At 38.4% G+C, this 24,119-nt stretch overlaps 1 protein-coding gene across 1 annotated transcript; it reads right to left on the bottom strand.

Annotated features, from left to right (window-relative positions):
* Positions 1 to 519: 519 nt before the first annotated feature.
* LOC136253087 (inositol 1,4,5-trisphosphate receptor-like) lies at positions 520 to 22,256 on the bottom strand. The gene is made up of 17 exons (XM_066045690.1): positions 22,164 to 22,256; positions 17,959 to 18,060; positions 17,739 to 17,903; positions 3,090 to 3,192; positions 2,817 to 2,983; positions 2,643 to 2,765; positions 2,549 to 2,595; positions 2,416 to 2,502; positions 2,030 to 2,359; positions 1,906 to 1,975; positions 1,731 to 1,854; positions 1,485 to 1,681; positions 1,250 to 1,396; positions 1,114 to 1,191; positions 935 to 1,054; positions 753 to 887; positions 520 to 708 (listed from the first exon to the last, which is right to left on the bottom strand). The coding sequence occupies exons 1-17, from the start codon at positions 22,179 to 22,181 to the stop codon at positions 631 to 633; spliced, it is 2,091 nt and encodes a 696-aa protein (XP_065901762.1). The 5' UTR covers positions 22,182 to 22,256; the 3' UTR covers positions 520 to 630.
* Positions 22,257 to 24,119: the final 1,863 nt, after the last annotated feature.

The following is a 24,119-nucleotide window of genomic DNA, read 5'->3' as shown; positions in this document are numbered from 1 at the left end:
AATAGCCTCATTCCTATCACTGGTAAAACTGTTAGTGATAAGTGGTGGGTGCTACGGTGAGATATATAGTAATGTGTACATGGCCGATCACAGTTAGCTAATATGGGTACCAGCTACGCCTACTTTCTGCATACCTGGAAGTTTCTGAAAGCACGTATCTTTTCCTTCCTTTGAATACAGGAAAATCACATCTCCAATGTGCAGCGACTGCTGCTGCACTTGCTGTCGCGCAGCAGACATGACTTGTACGCAGTTTGAAAGCAGGCGGTACACTGTTTAAAATTCATTAAATGCAAAGGTGATTGGTTGTATAACGTTATGCATGGTTGTGCAACGGTGACACACCCATCTTGTACCCTTATTTAACCTCATCAGTGTAGGTCACGTTAAAAGATAAACCACATGGAAATTAGTAGACATGCCGCATGCATTTTTTTTAATGTATGAAAGGCAAAAGCCTGCCAAGTCCCGATCCTAAGATTTTACGCAAAGTACAGTTAATTGAAAACAAGTCAGTGTAGTTCATATAATAAAGAAACATTGTGCATGTGGTTGTGAAGATGTTTGGTCAAACAAAATGTGGTGCAAGGAAAAATTCTGAAACGAAAAAACTAGAGGTCATTATAAACTTCATTGATCTTCAGCAATGTGCTCTTTTTCCCACTGTGCTTGCTCCTCATGTTTTCTACGCAAGGCTGCAACCCTTTCCTGTTTAAATATTGCATAGTCAAAACAGTAAAATGTTACCGTACCTCATGATTGAAGCGCTCCATGATTTCAGCTACCATTTCCTTTAACTCGGCAAGTTGTGTTAAGGTTTCATTAGGAGTATCTCTTAAACTTTTTGCTTGGAACAATGGGAAAAAGTCAGTCTTGCCTTCCCTGATCTACAATAAATACTAGCAACTGACACAAACTTCATATGATGGATTACCTGTTGATGTACAAAGCTCTCTATAGCATTGTGGTCACTAACATCAATCCTCTCCAGGTGCAAGTAAAAGTAAATGTAGTGCCACATGCAGTGCTCATGTTTGACGTGATGGTCAAATCCCTACAGTACAACAAACCTTATACTCATCTACAATGGACACCATAGATTACATACTGTACCTGTGATCTTCTTTCAAAATCATAGCTAGCAATGCTACAAATGAAGCAGCTTCCCTTCTTATCTTCTTCTATGCGCCACTGCATCACAATAATACACTGTAACTCACTGATTTGTAACTATAACCCTCATATTTACCCTTTCATCTCTCAGTTCAGAGAATGTATCCACAATGATACCAAACACAATGTTCAGACCAATAGTGGTCACAATGATGAAGAAGGTTAGATCAAAGAAGACAGTTCTGAGGGCAGCATCTTTAAATGTCATTGGCAAATCAGCAGTCTATATAAATACGCCATATTAAAAAGTTAGGCATGATAAACGTTTGTGTAGATAATTATTTAACAATTACTCTTCTAGGTTGACTTACCAGTCCCAAGGTGTCCAGTAAACCATATTCCAACACACTGATAAAACATTGAATGAGAGATCGACAAAATCTAACATTATCGCCATCTTCTTCAGGATCTGGTTCATGAAATTCATTGGCCAAAAATGCGAATGTAGCCACACTGTAAATATACATCACTACCAGACCAAGTGCACCAACCCAGAGCAATGAAGTGCCTGCAATTTGTGATTGATATAAATACCAAAAAGCTTGTAACAAATTTACCATTCTTAATAATGGATCTCAACACTCGTTGGAGAATGTCATTATCAATCACAATGTGTAGTAGACAAACACAATAGAAGTATCCATAAAATGGTAATGACAGTGCTGAACATGCCACAAACATCTACACCACATAAATATACACAGCATAACTCATCCATACACATTGTCTTACTATGTGATAAAATGATCTCAATCCCAGTAATGGTTCATCTGAGTAAGATGGATTTCTTACTTTCCGAAGCCTACACAAACAGATATAAGTAACTATTGTACTTTACTGTACACAGATTACATACACGTATCTATGGAAAAAATCTGGCAGGACAAAATTTGATGAGTTGATAAGGAAGTAAGACATGACCATTGCAATACTCATCAGAAGGTGAATGCCACCTCCAATATAAAGAGCATAACCAAAAAACCAATGACTTCTACCATCATCCTCAGGTATAGATGGAGTGAGAGACTTTTCTATTGCACATAGATCACGAGTACAATCATTAGCTGAAAAATTAGCGCTTAATATGTTGTTGTTGTAACAGGAAGTTTCCAAACAATAGGTATGCAATGCCATTTCATCAGCTGATAATTCTATTCCTTCATCTGGAGCGTTGTAAGTATACCCACTGTATAGACAACACACATAGTAAATTTAAATTGTGTCAAGGATTAAACCACTTACAATTTGAGGTTAACATCACTCCAAGCAATCACCAACATTATGTTCATCACCAGTGTCCAAAGTATGAGTAAGTAATTTCTCATTTTTCTGTTATAAAATTTATTGTATTAATGGATATATCTGGATAACTTACAGGTTGTATACAAACATGTTAGTGTACCATTTTCCACGTAGAACAGTCTGAAATAAAATATTACATACAATGTCAACGATAGTATTTAAAATACCAAATGGTGGATTTCTTTCTTTACAGACATCATCCATTCTAGAAAATCTCGAGTTTTGTCCTCAGGGGATTCACGATTTACCTGATATTTTACCTCTTCAATTATTTCTTCTGGAAGTTCATCCTAATGGTCACCATTTATTAAACACATCTTCACATTACTGTGTACACTTACAGCAGGATAAGATCTAAAATGAACTTTGGCCAACACTTTCTGGTCCTCTTTATAGTGATAGAACACCTCTATACTTTTGGACCACTTTTTGCAGTGCTTCCAAGCCTCCATAAGATCAGAATGGTGTTTAGATTGCTCAGGATCCTTTGGCTCAACACAGGCTGATTCTGAGTAAAATTAGAGTCATGTCAAGGGTACCAAACCGCAAGTCATAAAATGACTACTACACTATGAGTAATATCAACATTTCCATGCACATATCAATATACTTACCCACATCGCTCAGTGAAATTCCCTCAAAGTCTGCCATGTGTACTAATGCATGGTAGGTCCTAAAAGCTGCTCTTTCTGCATCGTCATCCTTTTCCATATCTTTCTAAATAATCACATATCACAAAGAGTTAAACAATGTTCTAGGCAATTACCAGTTCATAAGTTCTTGTTAAATCATGATTATTACTATTACTAGGCCTGGGGGAATATACAAGTACAATCACCAACCGAACAACCTACACGTACAGTGCATAGCTAGCACAGTGTGTATGTCTGCATTTCGCACTGCCTTGATTGAATCTGCTGGTAGTGTGTTAGGTTATGAGAAGTAACACCAGCCAGATTGGTTTAGAGAGCCTTTTGCTGCTTTAAACCCATTCCTCCAACATAGAAATGAACTGTACAAGATCATGTAAAATTTAAACAAGCAATGCAAGAAGAGCAATTAGGAAGGCAAAGAATGATAGGTTTGTAGCTAAAGCAAGTGAGATTAAACGAGGGAGTTTTGGTGGAGTAGAAGCATGGAGAGGTATTAGAGACCTACAATATGGAAGAAGGGGGTTAACTCCATCTAGAGTAGTGACCATGCATTGATGATGAGAATGAAAAATCCGTGTAGTAATTTGGGTCTCTCAGCAGGCTTGTTGGAGAAGACACTTCACATCAGTACTAACATTTGTAGCGATTTTGATCCTTGTGAGTTGGACTTTGTGGAGCAGAGGCCAGTGTTAGAGAAGACTGCTGCAATTCCATCTAACAAGGGTGTTGCTGCTGCTCTTGCTAAAGTGAAGAATGGGAAAGCTCTGGGTAGCGTAGGAATCTTACCTGAGATGATTTAAGGTGGGAATCAATAATGGTGAGTTTTGTGGTTTGTTAACCAGCTTACTGAGAGTTGTGTGGAAGGAAGAATGGGTCCCACAAGAATGGGTTTGCCATCTTGACCCCCATTCCCAAGAAGGGAAATCTGAAGTGCTGTGATAACTGGAGAGGGATTTCTTTTTTGGAGGTGGTTGGCAAAGTAGTAGCTAGAGTTGTACAGAACTGGTTGCAAAACTTGCTGAGAATTTGCTCCCTGAATCACAGTGTGGTTTCAGGAAGGGTAGGGGCTGTAATGATATGATATTCACCATCAGTCAAATTTCAGAGAAAGCTGTTGAAAATCGGGCAAAGCAATTTTAAAAATATTCATGGATTTAAAGAAAGCTTATGACTCAGTGCCCCATAAGGCTCTTTGGAAGGTGCTTGGGAAATTTGGAGTACTGGAAGTGCTGATTAACAACATGAGGTGGTTTCATGAGAACATGACTGCTCAGATTAGATTGATGAGAGGGAATTGATGTGAACAATGGCTTGAGGTAGGGATGCACCATTGCCCCAACATTTTTTTAATCTGTATTCTTGTGCTGTTACTGAAAGATGGTTTTCACGAATAAAGAATGTAAAGGGTGTAGGCACTACATTGTTGTATAAGTTGGACCGACAGCTTTTCTGCAGATCCACCAGTGGGGCAGAGGAATTTGATACTGACAAGTGTCAGTTTGCTGATGATGTGGCATTATTAACCACATCATGTGCCAGAGCTGAAGGAGGCCATTAGAGCATATCATTCTACTGCGGCTGGTCTTGGATTGTCAATTAGTTTTATCAAGTTCTAGGTGGCTGGGCATGGTATAACAGGGGAAGATAAACAACCAGTAGTAGCATCTGGAGGAAATGTGGAGTGTGTGCCTGAATTTGTATATCATATATGGTTCCCAGATAACATCTGATGGGAAGCTGGACACAGAGGTAGAAAACGTATAGCTCCTCATCCAGAGTATTTGGTGCACTACTCCATGCAATTTTTCAAGATAGAATGCTGTCAGTTACAACTAAAAGACTTGTGTATCAGGCATGTGTAAAAACTAAGTGTACAATTGTACAGAAGGGAGTGTTGGACACCATACAAGCGACATCTTGTTCATCTGAACCATTTTCACCATCGGTGTATTAGAACTTGGGATAAGCAGGAGGAAGCAGCATATTACTTCTGAGACAATTCGTCTGATGTGGGGTGATTCTGAGACCATTCATCACTGCGAAACTGGTTAGGCATCGATTGGAGTGGTTGGGACATTTAGCAAGGATGGGAGACCACAGGACCCCTAAGAGAACACTGCTCGGATGGTTGCCCAAGAAGTGACCACCTGGTTTGCCATGAAAGAGATGGAGAGATGTTGTAAAGGCAGACCTTAAGATGACTGAACTATTGGATACTTGGTGTACCTCAGCACTTCACAGAAGTCAGTGGGGCAATCTGTATAATGAAAGGATGTGCGACAGTCAGCATCCATCTAGAGCAGCTTTACCATCAGTGCAGTGTACAGTGTGTAGCAGGACTTTTCGTAGGAAACAAGACAAAGCAAGACATAAATGTACTGAAGAGAGAGCACCAACAACAGGGTGCACTACAGTGTATTGCTTGTGGAAGGTGGTTTAGGAGTAAGGGTGGTCTTGCTGTACATAGCTGTCATGAATATAATTTAATCAACTGTAATATTTCATAGCATGTGCTAACTTCAGCAATGGATAATAGAGTGCATTGTTCTATATGTGAATGATCATTTAACCGGCCTAGCAATCTGAAATGACACAAGTGTCTGGCACAAAGACCACTACCAGTAGAAGAACAACAAGGAGCTATTAAATGTCCATTGTGTCACCAATGGTTCCATAGCAAAGGGGGACTAGCTGTTCACAAGTGCAAAACTGCCAAGTTGATATGTTGAGCATCTTCGTACAGCTGTATGAATACCACGTGACCTTTATGGTAGTTGAGAGGAGGAGGTGTGTGTGTGTACGTGTGAGGGGAAAGATAAACATGTACAGTAACACAGTTACGGCATATAAACATGGAGGATACTCAGTATTCTGAGGAACTGCTGTATAAAAGTGATTGCTCCCTTGTACCTGTCAACGGTCATGTCTCCTGTAGGATTCTCAGAATTTAAGATGCAATCTCACCCTCTCACACCCATCTCATGCCTAAGCAATGAAGCTTAAACTTTCAAGAGACACTAAATAAACTCTGTAAAGTTTTGAATATTTATGGATCTGTACACAGTTTGTATCAAGTGATCCTTCTCACATGATACTGGGGTGTGCTGTATCAGAACACTGGATTTAGCAGATTAAGACATGACTGGAATTGCCAAGAGCAGACCACCGTTAGATTTGGGAAGTATTTCAACTGTCAGTAACATACAACTGTTATCTCCAAGTTATATTTACTAGTATTTTAAAAAATGGTCAATTTAAAAAAAATGATGTAGGGATCTATGCAATAAAAAGTAGTGAAACAAGATATGATATGATGGTGTTGCAGCATAGCCCTGTTATAGTAGCATCGGGACTGAAGCGCTTCTGAAATCCAGCTCTGAAATAATTCTGTAGCATCTAAATATGCTGCTGAAAGAAAGTGTTGATATGGAAAATTAATGCCTCGATATGGTTTCGTTGGATGAAGAAGTCAAGCAGCCTGATTGAAAATAAAAGAAAGACAAGGTGCAGAGAGCCTACACTTGTCGGAACCCCAAAAGGCACATCCCACTGGTGAGTTTGCTATTGTGGCATAAAATGGTGGCCGTGCGCTGCTTTGTTTGGCCTCTAGCCTTGCAACTGTGGTCAGGCAGTGAGGCAGTAAGGCAGTCATGAGATAAAATCTGAGTTTCAGCAATTTAAAAAAAATTCTATATCCGGCCACCTGTAAGTGTTTTGTTATATATTATGTATTATATGGACTAGTACTATTCCATAAAGGCAATTTTCATCATGTAAAATGTGATTTTTGAAGGCAGAAGTTTGGGTGCCGCGCAAAATTTTCAAGGGGATTCCTACTTAAACGGTGCTACTGCACTGTTTGATACTTTTACGCTTGGGCCATGTGTCCTAAAGTGATTATGTGATGCCATGTAAGACAAGCTTTGGAGAACAAGTGGCTGTGGCTGATCATTTTGAAAGATACCAGTGCCTTCAGAGTCAAAGAATAAAAATGCATTACCAGAGTTCAATATAGATGACACAATAATACAAGTACAAGTACACAGAAAAATTTGGAATTTTCGACTAGAGTAGGGACCATAGCACATTGATAAAAAGTACTGAAACAAGCTGGAGTAGTGCACGATATTAAATCACAGTAAAACAATAAGAAGTGTTATATCCCTACTGTGCTCAAGATACCATAATGGAAATGCACAGTAGGGATATAACACTTCTTACTGTTTTACTGTGATTTAATATCGTGCACTACTCCAGCTTGTTTCAGTACTTTTATCGATGTGCTATGGTCCCTACCTTAGTTGAAAATTCCAAATTTTTTCTGTGTACTTGTTTGTTAACTTTTTTTTTTTGTAAACAATTATTATGACTTGGTTAACCCACGCTAATGGCACCGTGTGCCCCAATTATCGTCTGAAAAGTGAAGTATCCATTACGCTTTGTTGTCAGCTATTTTCAACCCGTTAACCAGCATTTCGGATCAAGATCTGTTTGAAAAGCACCTCTGCAATCCATGCATACCGAAAGAAAGAAACGGTGCCGCATGCCCCAGCTATATCAGTTATCGTCTGAAAAGTGTAGTATCCATTACACTTCATTGTCGGCTATGTTCAACCCGTTACACAGCAGTACGAATCAAGAACTGTTCGAAATGCACCTCTGCAATCAGAGTAGCCACTATGAAAAATACGGACGATTTCCATTTCAAAGGGAAGCCATCATGTGCTACTGCCAAATCGACACTTTTCGCTGTCAGCAAAGATGAATAGGACACAAAGGAGGACACTGGTTAGTCCATGAAGAATGCATTGTACGTACTGCAGTATGCCAAAAGGCACTTCTCGGCTTGAAGCGACGTCGAACAGTGAAAAAATCAAGCTCATAGCCTTAGCCGTTATCAAGTTACATTTGTCTGAAGGCATCAGTCAGTTACTTACTTACTTACTAAGTCAGTCAGTAGAAAATTCTGTTAAATAATTAAAAAAAAAATCCGTAGCAACTTATTGAAAGTTTTTCTGGTTGATCTGAAAGCTTGTTTGGGCTTAGTTTTACCTAACCAATACTGCCTCATCGTCATCTGGGAAAATTGAGGCTGGTTTTTGGGTGATATTATTTCGTGAGCCACACCTACTCTTTTGTGGTTCCTACTATACAGTACTATCGTACTGAATGATACAGAAAAATTAGAAATTTTAAGTTCAATTACGAAAAACGTATGGAAACAAGGGAGGTTGCCTACACCTGCAGATATACTAGTGAACATTTAATCCCTACTTCAATAAAAGAGATTAAATGTTCACTAGTATATCTGCAGGTGTAGCCGACCTCCCTTGTTTCCCTACTCTTTTTTCTATGATTCTCAATCGAACTTAAAATTCCTACTTTTTGTTTGTTTACTTTGTTGTAACATAATTATGACTGGTGAATTTGTGCATACCACATCAAAGAAAAGGATGGTACTAGAGTTAATGTTTTCATCTGAAGGCATGCCCCAGCTATCAATTACTGACTTGAAAGTGAAGTGGTTCGCTTTCAGCTATGTTCAGCCTGTTACTCAATGCTACAAACGAAGAACAGTAAGAGAATTGCCTCTGCAATCAATCCAGTCACCACAAAAAATATGGATGATTTGCGTGCCCCAACTATAAATTACTGACTCAAAAGTGAAGTGGCTGTTGTGCTTTGCTTTCACCTATTTTCAGCCTGTTACACAGCATTACAAATGAAGAACAGTATCAGATGTGCCTCTGCAATCATCCAGTCACCACAGAAAGTATAAACAATTTCTATTTACAAATGTAAGGAAGCCATGCATTGTGCTACTGCAAATTGACACCTTGGGTAGTCAGCAAAAAGAAATGAAAGACAAAGGTAAGTCCATGATGCGTGCATTGTACATGCTGTGGTATGCCAAAAGGTACGTATCGGGACAAAGTGACATCAAACAGTGAAAAACTCAAGCCCATCGCTTTAGCTGTTATCAAGTTGCACTTGCCTGAAGGTATCAAGCAGGCAGGCAGGCAGGCAGAAAATTTCATTAAATAATTTTTTTTTAAATTGTAACAATCTAGTGGAAGCATTTAGGGTCGTATTGAAGGCACTTTTAGGTTTGGTTATACCTAACCAATACTGCCAAGGCACCAGGATGGTATTGTGAAGTTGGTTTTTGGTGGTTTTGTTTTGGCCTGAAAGACCCAAACCTCTGTGATCCCTAATATAAAGTACAATACTTAATACTTAGCAATTTAAGCTGCATTAATAGCAGTATATATATAGGTAAATATAGATAGAAAGCATAGGTCCATAACTACACAGCAATTCAGCCTAAGGGCACATTTAAGTATGTTGTGTTTGTTCTCTCAATCAGGATGCATGGATACATGGCAGTGGATATACGTTCAGGTTGAGAGAATACATTATCACACAAATTTCCTAGCTGGAGACTGCGCCTTCTTTGCATGACAACCTGGCTGTATACCTTTCCCTCATCATCCCACCCAAACTACAGTCTGGCTACACAAGGACTAGCGGCCACCTGGAATGACTCTGTTAAGCAAATACAAACTATAATCTTAAACAATAATGCACCTATCCCCCTATCTATTCCCATGCTGGGACATAACGAGGGGATTACATAAATATTTATGCTTTGGTTGTGGGGGTTTAGGTGATGCTTATAACAAAGGATCAAGATATTCAACAGGAGTAAGGAACAGATTAGACCTATCAGTCTAGGAAGAATTATACTTAGAGTTGGGTCAAATCTCCTCCTATTCCCCTTCCTTACTTGCATGGGGGTAGGTGGGGCAAAACTTTGATAGATTGTTACTTTGTAGTGACTTTCAATCAATTTTGCTCATTAGGTGGGTGTGGTCACCAATCAAAAGTCTGGCACATGAGGCTATCACGGTGTCTACCTGTAAAACATTCAAATAACACACTAACTTGCTCTTACACCAGATAAAAGTTGCCGTATCCATGTGAATGGTCAATATAGTGGTTGATACACATGCCATATTTGATCAGCATTAAAAGAAAATCTAAACCAAAACAGCTAAACTGTAAAAAAAGAGTGCAGGCCCCCAAAAAGGCCAGGGTGAAAAAAGATGTGAAATCAAAGGTGGTGGCCAAGGAATGGCTGTGATGGTAGGTTAACGGCAAAAATTTTAATAATGACAATTCAGGTGAATTTGTGTTGCCTCCTCCAAGTTTCACTAAAATTCGGCACAAAATTCACCTGAATTGTCGTTATTAAAATTTTTGCCATTAACCTACCATCACAGCCATTTCTTGGCTGCCACCTTTGACTTCACATCTTTTTTCACCCTGGTCTTTTTGGGGGCCACACACTTTTTTTACAGCTTGGCTGTTTTGGTTTAGATATCACTTCTTTTTGTTTTGCAAGCCACAAAGCCAGCCATAGACTGGTTTTGGTGCTTCCCTTTTACCTTGTTTTTTTTCTTCACTGCAGGAATTGTGGAACAAAAGAAGCAATTGTGTGTATACCTTTTTGTCAGATTAAATATTTGTATATTTAACACTGAATGGTATTCACATAGGTAATAAGGTGACTTCTTACGGAACTGAACTGTAGCTGAAACTCTCATTTCATTGTTTGTAGTTGAACTCTTTTTAAGGGTGGCTTGTTTCTAGCTGAACTCTCTACATGATTGTAAGCATTCGAGCGTAAATTGGATGGCTGCAGGTTTGAGGCTGCCTAGGCCCAGTCATGGATTTTCTTCTCCTTTCTGCAACTTTTCAAACACACCTTATGTAGCTAAAGTCTTTGAGCAGACTATAAGACCAGGTGTCCTACAGACCTTCAGCACTTGTGCTGTAAAGCATTAATAAATAAATTTTAAAAATGATGATTTGTTTCCAGCACATATTTCTACAGGATGATTTGTTTGTAGCTGATCTCTCTATAGGGTAACTTGTTTCTAGCTGATATCTATACAGGGTGACTTATTTCCAGCTGATCTTTCTACAGGGTGATTTGTTTGTAGCTGATCTCTCTATAGGATGACTTGTTACTAGCTGAACTCTCTTCAGGGTGACTGCCCTATTAGGATGACTGCTCTATTAGAGTATCTTGATCTCGCACTTGCTATACCAAGTTGGATTTCATGTTATAGCTCTGTGGCTTTATGTCTGATTCTTCTGCACCATTGAAGAGCCTTTCTAAGATAATTACTCCATTTGTACAGTGATTTTCAAAGCATTACTCCAAGTGGTTTTTCTGGTAGGCATGGCAAGTAGTAGTTTTTTACTAGCCAATCTCGATTGCATAATTGTTACACACTGTTGGTCTTTTCGTTGTATCTTCGTGATTTTTAGCTTGATTTCTTTCAAATTACAAAAGGTTTTAGGTTCAATATTTAACCTATTTTTCAGCTTCTTCCCTTGAGTGGTTTACCCTGTAGACGTGACAACATATTCATGTTATTTTTGTGAATAATTGCTAATAACTCTTTGCCTGTTTATCATATTCCAACCAAACGTGGTACTAAGATGTGCCTTTATATCCCCCTTCTGTGTGCCAAATTTCAAGGCAATCTGATATGGCGTTCACATTTTCGGCAATTTTTGTAAATGTACGAAAAGATGAAGAGAAAGTAGAAAAATGAAGAAACTAAGCCAATTGTTGAAGTAGCATATCTTGGGAATGGTTGAAGTGATTTCGCTCAAATTTGGTGTGTGGAATACTGCAGTTGGTGGGCACGTCCACAGCAAAATTTGTCTTGTTTTATAAAGGTAGCACAGAGCTACAGTGCGAAAATTGCATTTTCTTTATTCCTGTCAATATATTCATGGTGTTTCGCGCCGGCTTCTTGGACTACATAACACACTACCGTGTGTCTTGATACCGCATATTTTCAACCACGAGCACAATAAATCTCCTTTATTGTTAGTTTGCCTTTTCGTTCATTGCTGGTCGAATATCCAGTTAGCACATCTTCGTATGTAGGCCTTGTAGTTTTCGTATACATTAATTCATTATCAAGACACACGGTAGTGTGTTGTGTGGCCCAAGAGGCTGGTGTGCCACACCGTCAGTATATTAACAAGAAAAAAAATGCAATTTTCACACATGTGTAGCTCTGTGATCCCTTATCCAATTGAAATCAAATTTGCTACAGTGTGCCCACCAGGAAGGGAAGGCAACATACCAAATTTGAAGAAAATAGCCTCAGTTCATTCCGAGATACGAGCAACCAAAATTTCGTTTTAATTTTTAATTTTTTCTTCTACTTTTTGCACACTTTGCAAAATCTGCTGTAAAACACCAATGTGTGCTCCAATCGAGCTGAAATTTGGCACATGTAAAGAGTTCATTATAGTGGATCTCAGTACCAAATTTGGTAGGAATCCAATGAATATTCATGGAATTATGACTGCTTATTCGCATAAAATAAGGTTGAACGTCTGTCACACCCACAGGGTAAAACCCTTGGAGGTATAAGTTGAAAATTGCTATGTAGATGGACCAACCATCGCAGGAGTGCCTTGTTGTGGTTTGAAAGGAATCGAGATAAAGACCAAGGAGACATGACACAAAACCCAACCTGTGTCACAATTATGCGATTAAGTTTTTTGAATAAAAAAAACTATTAATTTTCACTCCTACCAGGTAAAATGCTTAGAAGAGTGAATTGAAAACCGTATGTAGATGGAGTAATCATCATAGAAAGTCCATGGAGTAGCATAGAAGAATCAGAGTAAAAGCCACCGAGTTATAATGCGAGATCCAATTACATGTAGCAAGTGCACAATCAAGATACTCTAATAGTACAGTCACCCTATTAGAGCATTCAGTATGTATGCAGTTCAACTTACTTACAAAAATAGTATAGTCACTTATTGTGTTATTCTTATTCATTTGATGCTGTACTTTTGTTGAAGAAAAAATCACAGAACTTCATAGCTACCAGCAACTAACTATATACACTGTAGATTAACTGGATGCTGCCTGAATGGAGAGTTCAGCTACAGACAAGTCACATTGTCAGGAGTTCATCTAACCCATGAGAATTCAGTTGCATACCAATCATCTGGTTAGACAAACAAGTCACACAGTAGAGAGTTCAGCTACAAACAAGTCATCCAGTAGAGAATTCAGCCACAAAAAGTCACACTATAGAAAACTTAGCTACAAACCAATCACCCTGTGGAGATTCAATTATAAATAAGCCACCCTGTAGGGAGTTCAGCACATGCATCTTGTATTATAGAGAAATCAGCTAGAAATAAGTTACCTGTACAGAGTTCAGCTACAAACAAATCATACAGTAGTAAGAGAGTTTGGCTACAGAAAGTACACTGTAGAGAGTTCAGCTACCAATGAGTCATTCTGTATGGAGTTCAGCTACAAACAAATCCCCCTCTAGAGAGTTCAGCTACAAAAATGTTATCTGTAGAGAGTTCAGCTACAAAGTACAGGGTTCAGCTAACATGTAGAGAGCTCAGCTGCAAATAGGTCACCCAGTAGAAAGTTCAGGTCACCCAGTAGAACGTTCAGCTTCAAACAAATCACCCTGTAGAAAGTTCAGCTACAAGCTAGTCACCCGGTAGAAAATTCAGCTACAAACAACTTACCCAGTAGAGGGTTCAGCTACAAACAAACCAGCTCAGCTACAAACAAATTACCCTCTAGAAAATTCAGCTACCAATAAATCACTTTGTACAGAGTTCACCTACATACAAATCACCCTATATATGTAATAGGATTTTGGAAAAACAATCCAAATTGCACATTGGAAGTTTCAAGATAAACTGTTTTAAAGAATTCTAGTCAGCATAACTTTCCAAGGATAGCAAGCACGCGTATGAAATTCACAGAACAGATGCATCAATCTATTACCTTTCAGACCACTTTCAGTACTTGTAGCTGCTTGTAGAGTTTCCTGCCAAATAAGATCGAGCAGTTGGACGAGTGAAGTAGTATCATGAGTGCTCACAAAGGGGTGGAGGGTGGGAGGTGGTGGGGAGGGCAAGAGATAAATTTCAAAATGGAGGCAGACCACGATTGGAGTCCAGACATGAGTTTACAGGGCTGTTCTGGCTTGTCAGTGGCTGATATGTAGCAAAATAACAGAAAAAATGTCTGGCCAACATTATCAGGCTGTTCACCAGTAAACCACTGATTCTTGCCAAGCCAGGACCTTCACAAGGCCTGAAACCGCCATTCGAGCACTCCACACCACCCAGAAAAGACAACTGTTAATAAAACCAGCCTCAAGTAGTTTGAGTAGTACTACCACTGGATGCTTTGGATGCCCATAGAAATGTATTGAAGCCATTAGGAGAACAATGATAACTGACAATATAAAACCACTGTTGCTTACAAAGTATACAGTATGTTCCAATTTTCTGTACTTAGATAGGAACTACATTGATTTTCTTTTTGTTTCGTGGTTGTCTACTGTTAATAAGATAAAGGGTTAGCGAGTTATGGAGCCGTAAAGTTCAAGATATTACAAAACAATGCTTTTCAAGGTTGATACTTGTGAGTTTCTACTTGAGAACCACTCAGAACTGATTGGCAAAGCTTGTTAATAATTTCCTTGATTCCATGGAGCAGGAATGCTACAATCAACCAGACGGCCGACAAGCAAACATGATGTTTAGCATGCCTCTATACACTATCCAGGTGATCATAATGCTTGTTCTTGTGTTGTTCTTCAATCAAAACATAGAAACTAAGCATCTGTTTACATTCCTTGTTACCAGAACACTTTTTCACCAGGAATTTTAACTTCAGCAGCTTGTAAATAGCCAACCACATAACCTATTATGATGAGCAAACAACGACCAAAGTATGTAGAAATCAATGTAGTTTCCAGTGCTGTTTACAAGACTGGTGTTTCTCCTTTTGTTTTTGTATAACAAAGGTTTTAGTGTCCGTGGTCATCAGTTTCCCAATGGTTTCTGTACATTTTTATGGCTATAACCACAGCTTCCAGTGGTTGCACAACAGCAATCAAGACACACAGTAGTGTGTTACGCAGTCAAGAAGCCAGCACGCAACACCCGTGAGTATATTGACAGGAAGAAAGAAAATGCAATTTTCACACCTCTGTAGCTCTGTGCTGCCTTTACGAAACAAGACAAATTTTGTTGTGCACACGTCTGCCAATTTCAGTACTCCACATACCAAATTTGAGCAAAATTGCTCCAACATTCCTGAGATATGCAACTTCAAAAATTGGGAGTTATTAGCAATTATTCACGAAACATAACACCAATATGTTGTCACGCCTACAGGGTAACCACTTATGGGAAGAAGTTAAAAATCAGTGGGTGAATAGGGTAACTATTGAACCTCAAACCTTTTGTGATTTGAAAGAAATCAAGCTAAAAACCACGAAGATACAATGAAAAAACCAACAATTATGCAATCGAAATTGGCTAATAAAAAAAACACGAATACGTGCCACGCCTACCAGAAAAACCGCTAGAGTAATGCTTTGAAAATTGCTGTACAGATGGAGTAATCATCTTAGAAAGGCCCTTCAATGGTGCAGAAGAATCAGACTTAAAGCCACAAAGTTACAACATGAAATCCAACTTGGTGTAGCAAGTGTGACATCAAGATACTCTAATAGAGCAATCACCCTGAAGAGAGAATCAGCTAGAAACAAGTAGCCCGTATTGAGAACAGCTAGAAACAAATCACCTTGTAGAGAGATCAGCTAGAAAAAGTCACCCTGTAGAGATATCAGCTAAATAAAAGTTACCCTATAGAGATCAGCTTCACCCAGTATATGTGCTGGAAACAAATCACCATGTAGAGAGATCAGTTAGGAATAAGTCGCCCAGTAGAGAGTTCAGCCAGAAACAAGTCACCCTGTAGAGAGATCAGCTACAAACAAATCACCCTGTAGAGAGATCAGCTAGAAACAAGTCACCCTGTAGAGATATCAGCTAGATACAAGTTACCCTATAGAGATTAGCTACAAACAAATCACCCTGTAGAAATATGTGCTGGAAACAAATCACCATGTAGAGAGTTCAGCTAGAAACAAGTCACCCTGAAAAGAGTTCAGCTAGAAACAATGAGAGTTTCAGCTACAGTTCAATTATGTATAATAAGTCACCTTATTACCTACAGTATGTGATTATCATTCATTGTTAAATATACAAATATTTTTAATCATACAAAAAGCTATACACCAAATTGCTTCTTTTGTTCCACAATTCCTGCAGAAAAGAAAGAAAGAAAAAAAACAAGTTAAAAGGAAGCACCAAAGCCAGTTTATGACCGCCTTTGTGGTTTGCAATACAAAAAAGTAGTGATATCTAAACCAAAACAGCCAAGCAGTAAAAAAATAGTGCGGCCCCCAAAAAGGCCAGGGTGAAAAAAGATGTGAAATCAAAGGTGGCGGCCAAGAAATGGCTGTGATGGTAGGCTAATGGCAAAAAATTTAATTATGGCAATTCAGGTGAATTTGGTGGACAACTCAAGTGAATTTGTTGCCGAATCCTAGTGAAACTTGGAGGAGGCAATGCAAATTCACCTGAATTGTAGCAATTAAAATTTTTGCCATTAATCTACCATCACAGCCATTTCTTGGTCACCACCTTGGATTTCACATCATTTTTCACCCTGGACTTTTTGGGGCCACACTCTTTTTTTACAGCTTGGCTGTTTTGGTTTAGATAATATTCACCGCTTATGCTAAACTCCCCTATTTCATGAGTGTTCTTATTATTTGGTTGTCAGTGTTGGGAGTAACGTGTTACATAATATTACTTTTCTGATAACTAAGTAATATAACGAAATACACTATAAAAACAGGTAATATAACTCAAGTTACTTTACCTATAAATGTAACGCGTTACCTAAGTAATATAGTTATTGTAACAAATCTAATATTACACAATGTTATTACTACAAGTAACGAAGTTACTAATCTCGTTAGTAATCCACTGAGTAACACCTAGCCACAACGAAGTAATGAAGCCTACTGAATGAAGCTTATTCACCAGCTTCTTACTTATAACCAAGATTTGCACATTGTCCAACAAAACAATCATGTCACATGATAAGGTGGTAGTTTCACACGTGACAGCTTAAGGCTGTGGACACAAAGTAATTATAATATGTAATATTATTATAGTTACTTTTTTTATGGGTAATATGTAACTGTAACTAAATAGTTCAGTTGCAAGTAATATGTAATATGTAACTAGTTACTTTTGAAAAGTAACTTGCCCAACACTGTTGAATGTATAACGAGGCCCGGGGCACATAAAGCCAAGTACAATCACCAACTGGACAACCTACTAATAGGGCATGTACATACAGTACTACGCATAGCCAGCACAGTTTGTGTGGGAGGAAAGATAACTTATAATCAACTCTAGGTAGTAATTGTGTAAGGCATGTGTGGTTAGTTAAGTAGAGTTGTAGCTAAGACAGTTGGTGTTCCAAGAGCGGCCTTTCAGCTATTTCGCACCATACAGAGCTGTATGGTTGTATAATTAAAAGGAAATACAAAAGTTACATTCGCCCATCTCACTATAATAAATAACTTCAGGCCCCCTCAAATTGCATAAACATATTAGAGCCGTTGAATGATACTGACAAATGGTTATTAATTTCTTTACCATTGATTGATCTTGACTAAGTTTGTAAAAATAAACCAAAGTATGTTGAAGAGCCTCAATATCAATTCCTTTAAATATGCTCTTTACAAGTCTTCCTGACCCTGGATCTGTTTCCTCACACATAGCTTCTAGCAGTTCAATAGCTGTTTGTTTTAACTCAAGAACCTACAGTACATTAGCATAATTATAATTTTTAACAGTGATATGATGTCTCACGTACATCTGTTAAGGAGCACTGCTGAATTAATGAAGTTTGCATGATGCGATTAATAGTATCCACAATTTGATGATTAAACAGGACTTGTTGATTAGCAAAATTTCCCTAGAAAGACAATCATAGCAATAAAAAATACATATTGAAATAAGAAATTGTACATACACCAAGTTAGTTACATGCAGCATTCAACTGTCAGCAATATAACATATACAGGTGCTAATTTTTGCCATTTAATAATGATTTGATTTTATGATTTTCAAATGGACCTTGAGCATAGCCTTCTGCGAAACCTCTGCATAACCTTTACGAGTTGTGAAGCAAATATCTCTATATGTAACACTTTCACACCTTGGATCAAAGGAGCCGCCCGAGTTACAACTGGGCAGCAATTATATAGATGTTGAGGCCGAAATCAATTGTGGGGATTGATTAATACTCACATGATTAGGATGCACAATTTAGATTTCCCCATGAAAACCACTCAGACAGAGAATGTTTTGTTATCCTCACCATTCTATGAGTTGAAAAACGTTGGGCTAAGGTAAGAACTAGTTCTATATCTTATTCACCAATCATTTCCACACATTTTCAAATATGGACACGCCCCCATCACAAAGCTACAACTCTGCATGGAGTAACCACTCTACAAGCAAGCTTACCTATCTAGGCCTTTAGTGAACTCTGTATTTATTTCATAAGTGATTCAATAGCTCTGGTTAAAACATTAAACTTGCGTACCGAAATTCTCTGTGATATTTCTAGGATATGTCCATTCATTGCAACTGAACATAACCAGAACGTACTAGCTGTTGACCCATAATCAAAAGTTTTAGGTATGCATATATAATATTTAATCCAAAACAGCCAAGCTGTAAAAAAAGTGTGCGGCCCTCAAAAAGGCTATGGTGAAAAAAGATGTGAAATCTAAGGTGGCGGCCAAGAAATGGCAGTGATGGTAGGTTAAAGGGTAAAAATTTTAATAATGACAATTCAGGTGAATTTTTGTGCTGCTTGGTCTTGGCACAAAATTCACCTGAATTGTCATTATTAAAATTTTTACCATTAGCCTACCATCACAGCCATTTCTTGGCCACCACCTTGGATTTCACATCTTTTTTCACCATAGCCTTTTTGAGGGCTGCACACTTTTTTTTACAGCTTGGCTGTTTTGGATTAGATATCATTTCTTTTTGTATTTGTATACCCCAAAACCGGCCTATGGCCGGCTTTGGGACTTTTTTAACCCATGTTTTTTTCTTTACCACAGGAAGAAGAAAAGACGAAGTAGATGTACTTTAAATATTTTATCAGTAATTGTATAAATTATATATATATTTTTATATAATACATATATTGATTACAGAAATCTCCATAGTGGTTTCTTTGTAACTGAACACTCTACAAGGTGACTTCTTCTAATTGCTCTCTCTACAGGGTGAATTGTTTGTAGCTGAACGATCTACAAGGTAACTTCTTCTAGCTGATCTCTCTACAGGGTGATTTGTTTGTAGCTGAATTCTGTACAGGTGATTTGTTTGCAGCTGAGCTCTTTCAGAATGGTTTCTTTGTAGCTGAACTCTCTAAAAGGTAACTTCTTCTAACTGATCTTTCTACAGGGCAATTTGTTTGTGGCTGAATTTTCTACAGGGTGATTTCTTTGCAGCTGAACTCTCTACATGGTGGTTTCTTTGTAGCTGAACTCTCTACAAGGTAATTTCTTCTAGCTGATCTCTCTACAGGGAGATTTGTTTGTAGCTGAACTATCTACAAGGTAATTTCTTCTAGCTGATCTCTCTACAGGGTGATTTGTTTGTAGCTGAATTCTGTACAGGTGATTTGTTTGCAGCTGAGCTCTTTACAAAATGGTTTCTTTGTAGCTGAACTCTCTACAAGGTAACTTCTTCTAATTGATCTTTCTACAGGGTGATTTGTTTGTAGCTGAACTATCTACAAGGTAATTTCTTCTAGCTGATCTCTCTACAGGGTGATTTGTTTGTAGCTGAATTCTGTACAGGTGATTTGTTTGCAGCTGAGCTCTTTACAGAATGGTTTCTTTGTAGCTGAACTCTCTACAAGGTAACTTTTCTAGCTGATGTCTCTACATGGTCACTAGTTTGTAGCTGAACTCTCTACATGGTGGTTTCTTTGTAACTGAACTTTCTACAAGGTGACTTCTTCTAGCTAATCTTTCTACAGGGTGAATTGTTTGTAGCTGAACTCTCTACAAGGTAACTTCTTCTAGCTGATCTCTCTACAGGGAGATTTGTTTGTAGCTGAACTCTCTACAGGTGATTTGTTTGAAGCTGAACTCTCTACATGATGGTTTCTTTGTAGCTGAACTCTCTGCAAGGTAACTTCTTCTATTGATCTCTCTACAGGGCGATTTGTTTGTAGCTGAACTCTCTACATGGTGGTTTCTTTGTAGCTGAACTCTACAAGGTGATTTCTTCTAGCTGAACTATCTCTTTCCATAGTTGCATGAACTCCCTACAAGGTAACTACTTCTAGCTGATCTCTCTACAGGGTGACTTGTGTGTAGCTGATCTCTATACAATCAGGTTTCTTGTTTTTAGCTGATCTCTTGAATTCTCTTCAGGGTGACTGCTCTATTAGAATGACTGCTCTATTAGAGTATCTCGATCTCGCACTTGCTGCACCAAGTTGGATTTCATGTTATAACTCCGTGGCTTTAAGACTGATTCTTCTACACCATTGATGAGCCTTTCTAAGATGATTACTCCATATGTACAACGATTTTCAAAGCATTACCCCAAGCGGTTTATCTGGTAGGCGTGGCAAGTAGTCGTTTTTTTATTAGCTAATCTCGATTGCATAATTGTTACACACTGTTGGTTTTTTCGTTGTATCTTCCTGGTTTTTAGCTCGATTTCTTTCAAACCACCAAAGGTTTGAGGTTCAATAGTTAACCTATTCACCCACCGATTTTCAGCTTCTTCCCATACGCGGTTTACCCTGTAGGCGTGACAACATATTGGTGTTATTTTTCGTGAATAAACGCTCATAACTCTTTGCCTGTTTATCGTATTCCAGCCAAGGTTGGTACCGAGATGCGCCTTTATACCCCCCTCCTGTGTGCTAAATTTCAAGGAAATCGGATATGGCGTTCACGTTTTATAGCAGTTTTTGTAAACGTGCGACAAGAGGAAGAAAAATAAGAAAAAAACGAAGAAACTAAGCCAATTTTTGAAGTCGCATATCTCGGGAACGCGCGAAGCGATTTCACTCAAATTTGGAATGTGGAGTGCTGAAGTTGGAGGGCATGTCCACAGCAAAAATCGTCGTGTTTCATCAAGGAAGCACAGAGCTACGGAGGTGCGAAAATTGCGTTTTCTTTCTTCCTGTCAATATACTCACAGGTGTTACGCGCCGGCTCCTTGGGCAGCACGACACACTACTGTGTGTCTCGATATCCAGTGGCTGGACTTATATTGGCTTGGGTGATTAATTTCCCTGTACAGGCTATCAGCCTGATAAGTGTTACATATTAGTTGTAACATGAGGCATTCGGGCTTTGCCTGATATGTATGCCCTCTGCCCTCAGGCCACACAGCCACTTGATATATTGTATATGTGGCCCGAGGGCAGAAGGCATACATATTAGGCAAAGCCCTCATGTTCATGTTACAACTATTATATGTCGCTAGAAGGTCATAATAATATTCAATAATTATAATAAGGCTTTAACATGCTGATTGGTATGGCAAAGCCCCGGGCAGTGTGCACTAGGCAGGTTCGAGCAGTCCACACCCCCGGGTGCAATCACCTCTTACCATGGATTTAATATATGTGCACACATAATTATACAGAAACACAGAATGATTATATCATATTTTCCTAGCTATACACACCACCCTTCCACCATACCTAGCTCTACTGCCTACTTTTGACCTAATTCTAGCCACATAACATCTTCCACAAGGCATGAAGCATACACAATCAAATAAACACTTGTGCAAATTACTTTGGGGAAAGGCTTTCAAAATGGACTTCAAAACTGGACACCACATGGTGTAGAGCTATAGTCTATGAGTAAGCCACTTTGCAAAATACTCTAGGCCGCATAAAATTCTCTGGCTACGATGATTAGCTACTGAACACTCAAGTGCTTACATAGCAAGATAGAAAACTTAACCCATTCAAAAGATGTCACTTCACAAATAAACATCAACAGTATGACTGAAACATACCACACTCATCTCAATCATAGTCTTAAGGACTTGCGTAATAAGCACAATATTATCCTTTGTGACATCAACATAAAATGATGATAGAAATATGCAGGTTTCAGATACAAGATTGATAGTTTTTATGTTATCTGGTTGCTCTCTGAGGTAGTTTTGCATTGGCCGATATTGACCATCACAGAGTAAACCAAGAACTCTAAGTGTAAGTTCAATATAGGATGTATCCTTGAATTGGAGTGAACTGGATTTCTTTGTAACTTCACCAGTGCTTTTCTTGTCCTGAACAAAAATGATTTCATATATAGCATCCATTTGACACAAAAAAACATTCACTAAGGCATAGTTTTTACTAGTATTAAATCTAGCTTGGCTATACAGTTAGAATAATCTCAGAGAACATAATAGTTTTAATGGTAGTAGTAAACAACATACATATTCTTCATATATTTTCTGCAGCTGAATTTCATTCTCTGCTAATCCAGCTTCTGTTAACAGCTAATAAATAAACTGCAATCAAAAGTTGTATGTAACTTTATAATTATTACCTCAGACGCATTCATTTGGTCTAGTCGCTTTTTCCTCTTCTTAACACTAGGATCAGTGATAGTCAGACGACCACTATGATGACCACTTGTAGGAGGAGCAGAGCCATGTACAGGGGACAGCTGCTGCATTTCATAGGCTTCACCCTTCCAAGATTATTGGTAATTTATTAGGTTACCACAATAGTATGGATTCACATGAAGTTGGCACATTAAATACTACCTTGAATCATCCCAATACAACGTGTAAAATGCTAAATGTAATAAAAGATTTTAGTTTGTATTGCTGTGTAGACAAACCGGAAATGGTTGTTTTGTTTATCTACGTACTATGACAGCTGTCTAAACAGTGGATTCAGTACACTTGATATTCAAATGGTAGCTCTTGAGTCTTGACAATAGTGTGTCCTTGCCTTCAGGCGGCTACTTGCTGTATTTTGCTTTCTACCATTGCTACTAGTTACTATAGTATCATTATTAATTTTAAAAATGAAGTAGGGATCTAAACGATAAAAACTAATGAGACAAGAGATGAATAATGGCATTACAATACAGCTCTGTGGGAAAATCCCTACATTGGCATCTCATAACAAATTATCTTGTCCAATGCCAAAGTAGGGATTTTCCCACAGAGCAAGTGGTCTAGGGCCTTTTTGGGAGGTCTGGCTAGCCTGGGGATGGTTGTATGTGACTGTAAAGTGTGGTGTTGAGATTAAGGCCAGTGCTGTAAATTTCCTTTCATTTTAGCCAGTTTTGAAACCTGAATGATCCATAATAATTGGGCTTACTTCATCCCTACACATTCCTCTATCAATTTGTCAACAACCTCTTACCAAGCTTGCCTGATACAGTCAAACTCGAATTCAAAACTATCTAAAAGGAGTGGAAACTTAGGTACTGGCTACTTATAAAGTGGATGCTCTGGAAGCTAAGAAATTGGTATAAAACGTGTGAAAATTTGGTACATGTAACTTCAACCATTGGCAAGCTACAACACGCTAATTATTTAAAACCCACATTTCTCAATACATTTAAACAGGCGATCAGACCGGTTTTCCCACATATATTATGTACATCATAAATCAGTCAAAAAAATTATGGCAACAGTTTGGAAATGTTGTGAGTTGCTCTAAATGCACTTTTGGCTTGATAATACCTAATCAATGTTGCTAAAAGGTGTCATGAAAGTATTGCGAGGCTGTTTTTGTGGGAAGGTGCAAACCTTCATGATCCCTACCACACAGTACTACTGTACTGAAAACTTGCCACACTTAAGAGCTCCCTATGCTATAAAATGCTGTCCTTAAGTAACCTCATCAATTTTTGATACTAGACTATAATATAGCTATGGTATTTAACAAGGTATGTAAAGATATTGAAAGGTTTTTTGTTGTGGGGATTCATGGAGGTTCAATGC

Source organism: Dysidea avara, chromosome 4 (assembly GCF_963678975.1).
Source record: "Dysidea avara chromosome 4, odDysAvar1.4, whole genome shotgun sequence".
In the NCBI taxonomy this organism is placed as follows: domain Eukaryota; kingdom Metazoa; phylum Porifera; class Demospongiae; order Dictyoceratida; family Dysideidae; genus Dysidea; species Dysidea avara.
Note: the sequence above shows the minus strand (reverse complement) of the source record. Positions and strands in the feature narration are given on the sequence as shown.

Excerpts from the sequence above, each read along its gene's own strand:
- LOC136253087 (XM_066045690.1), bottom strand. Across the intron at positions 1,397-1,484 it reads TACTGGACACCTTGGGACTG|ACTGCTGATTTGCCAATGAC; the intron begins GTAAGTCAACCT and ends GTATTTATATAG. Across the intron at positions 709-752 it reads TGGAGCGCTTCAATCATGAG|GAAAGGGTTGCAGCCTTGCG; the intron begins GTACGGTAACAT and ends ATATTTAAACAG.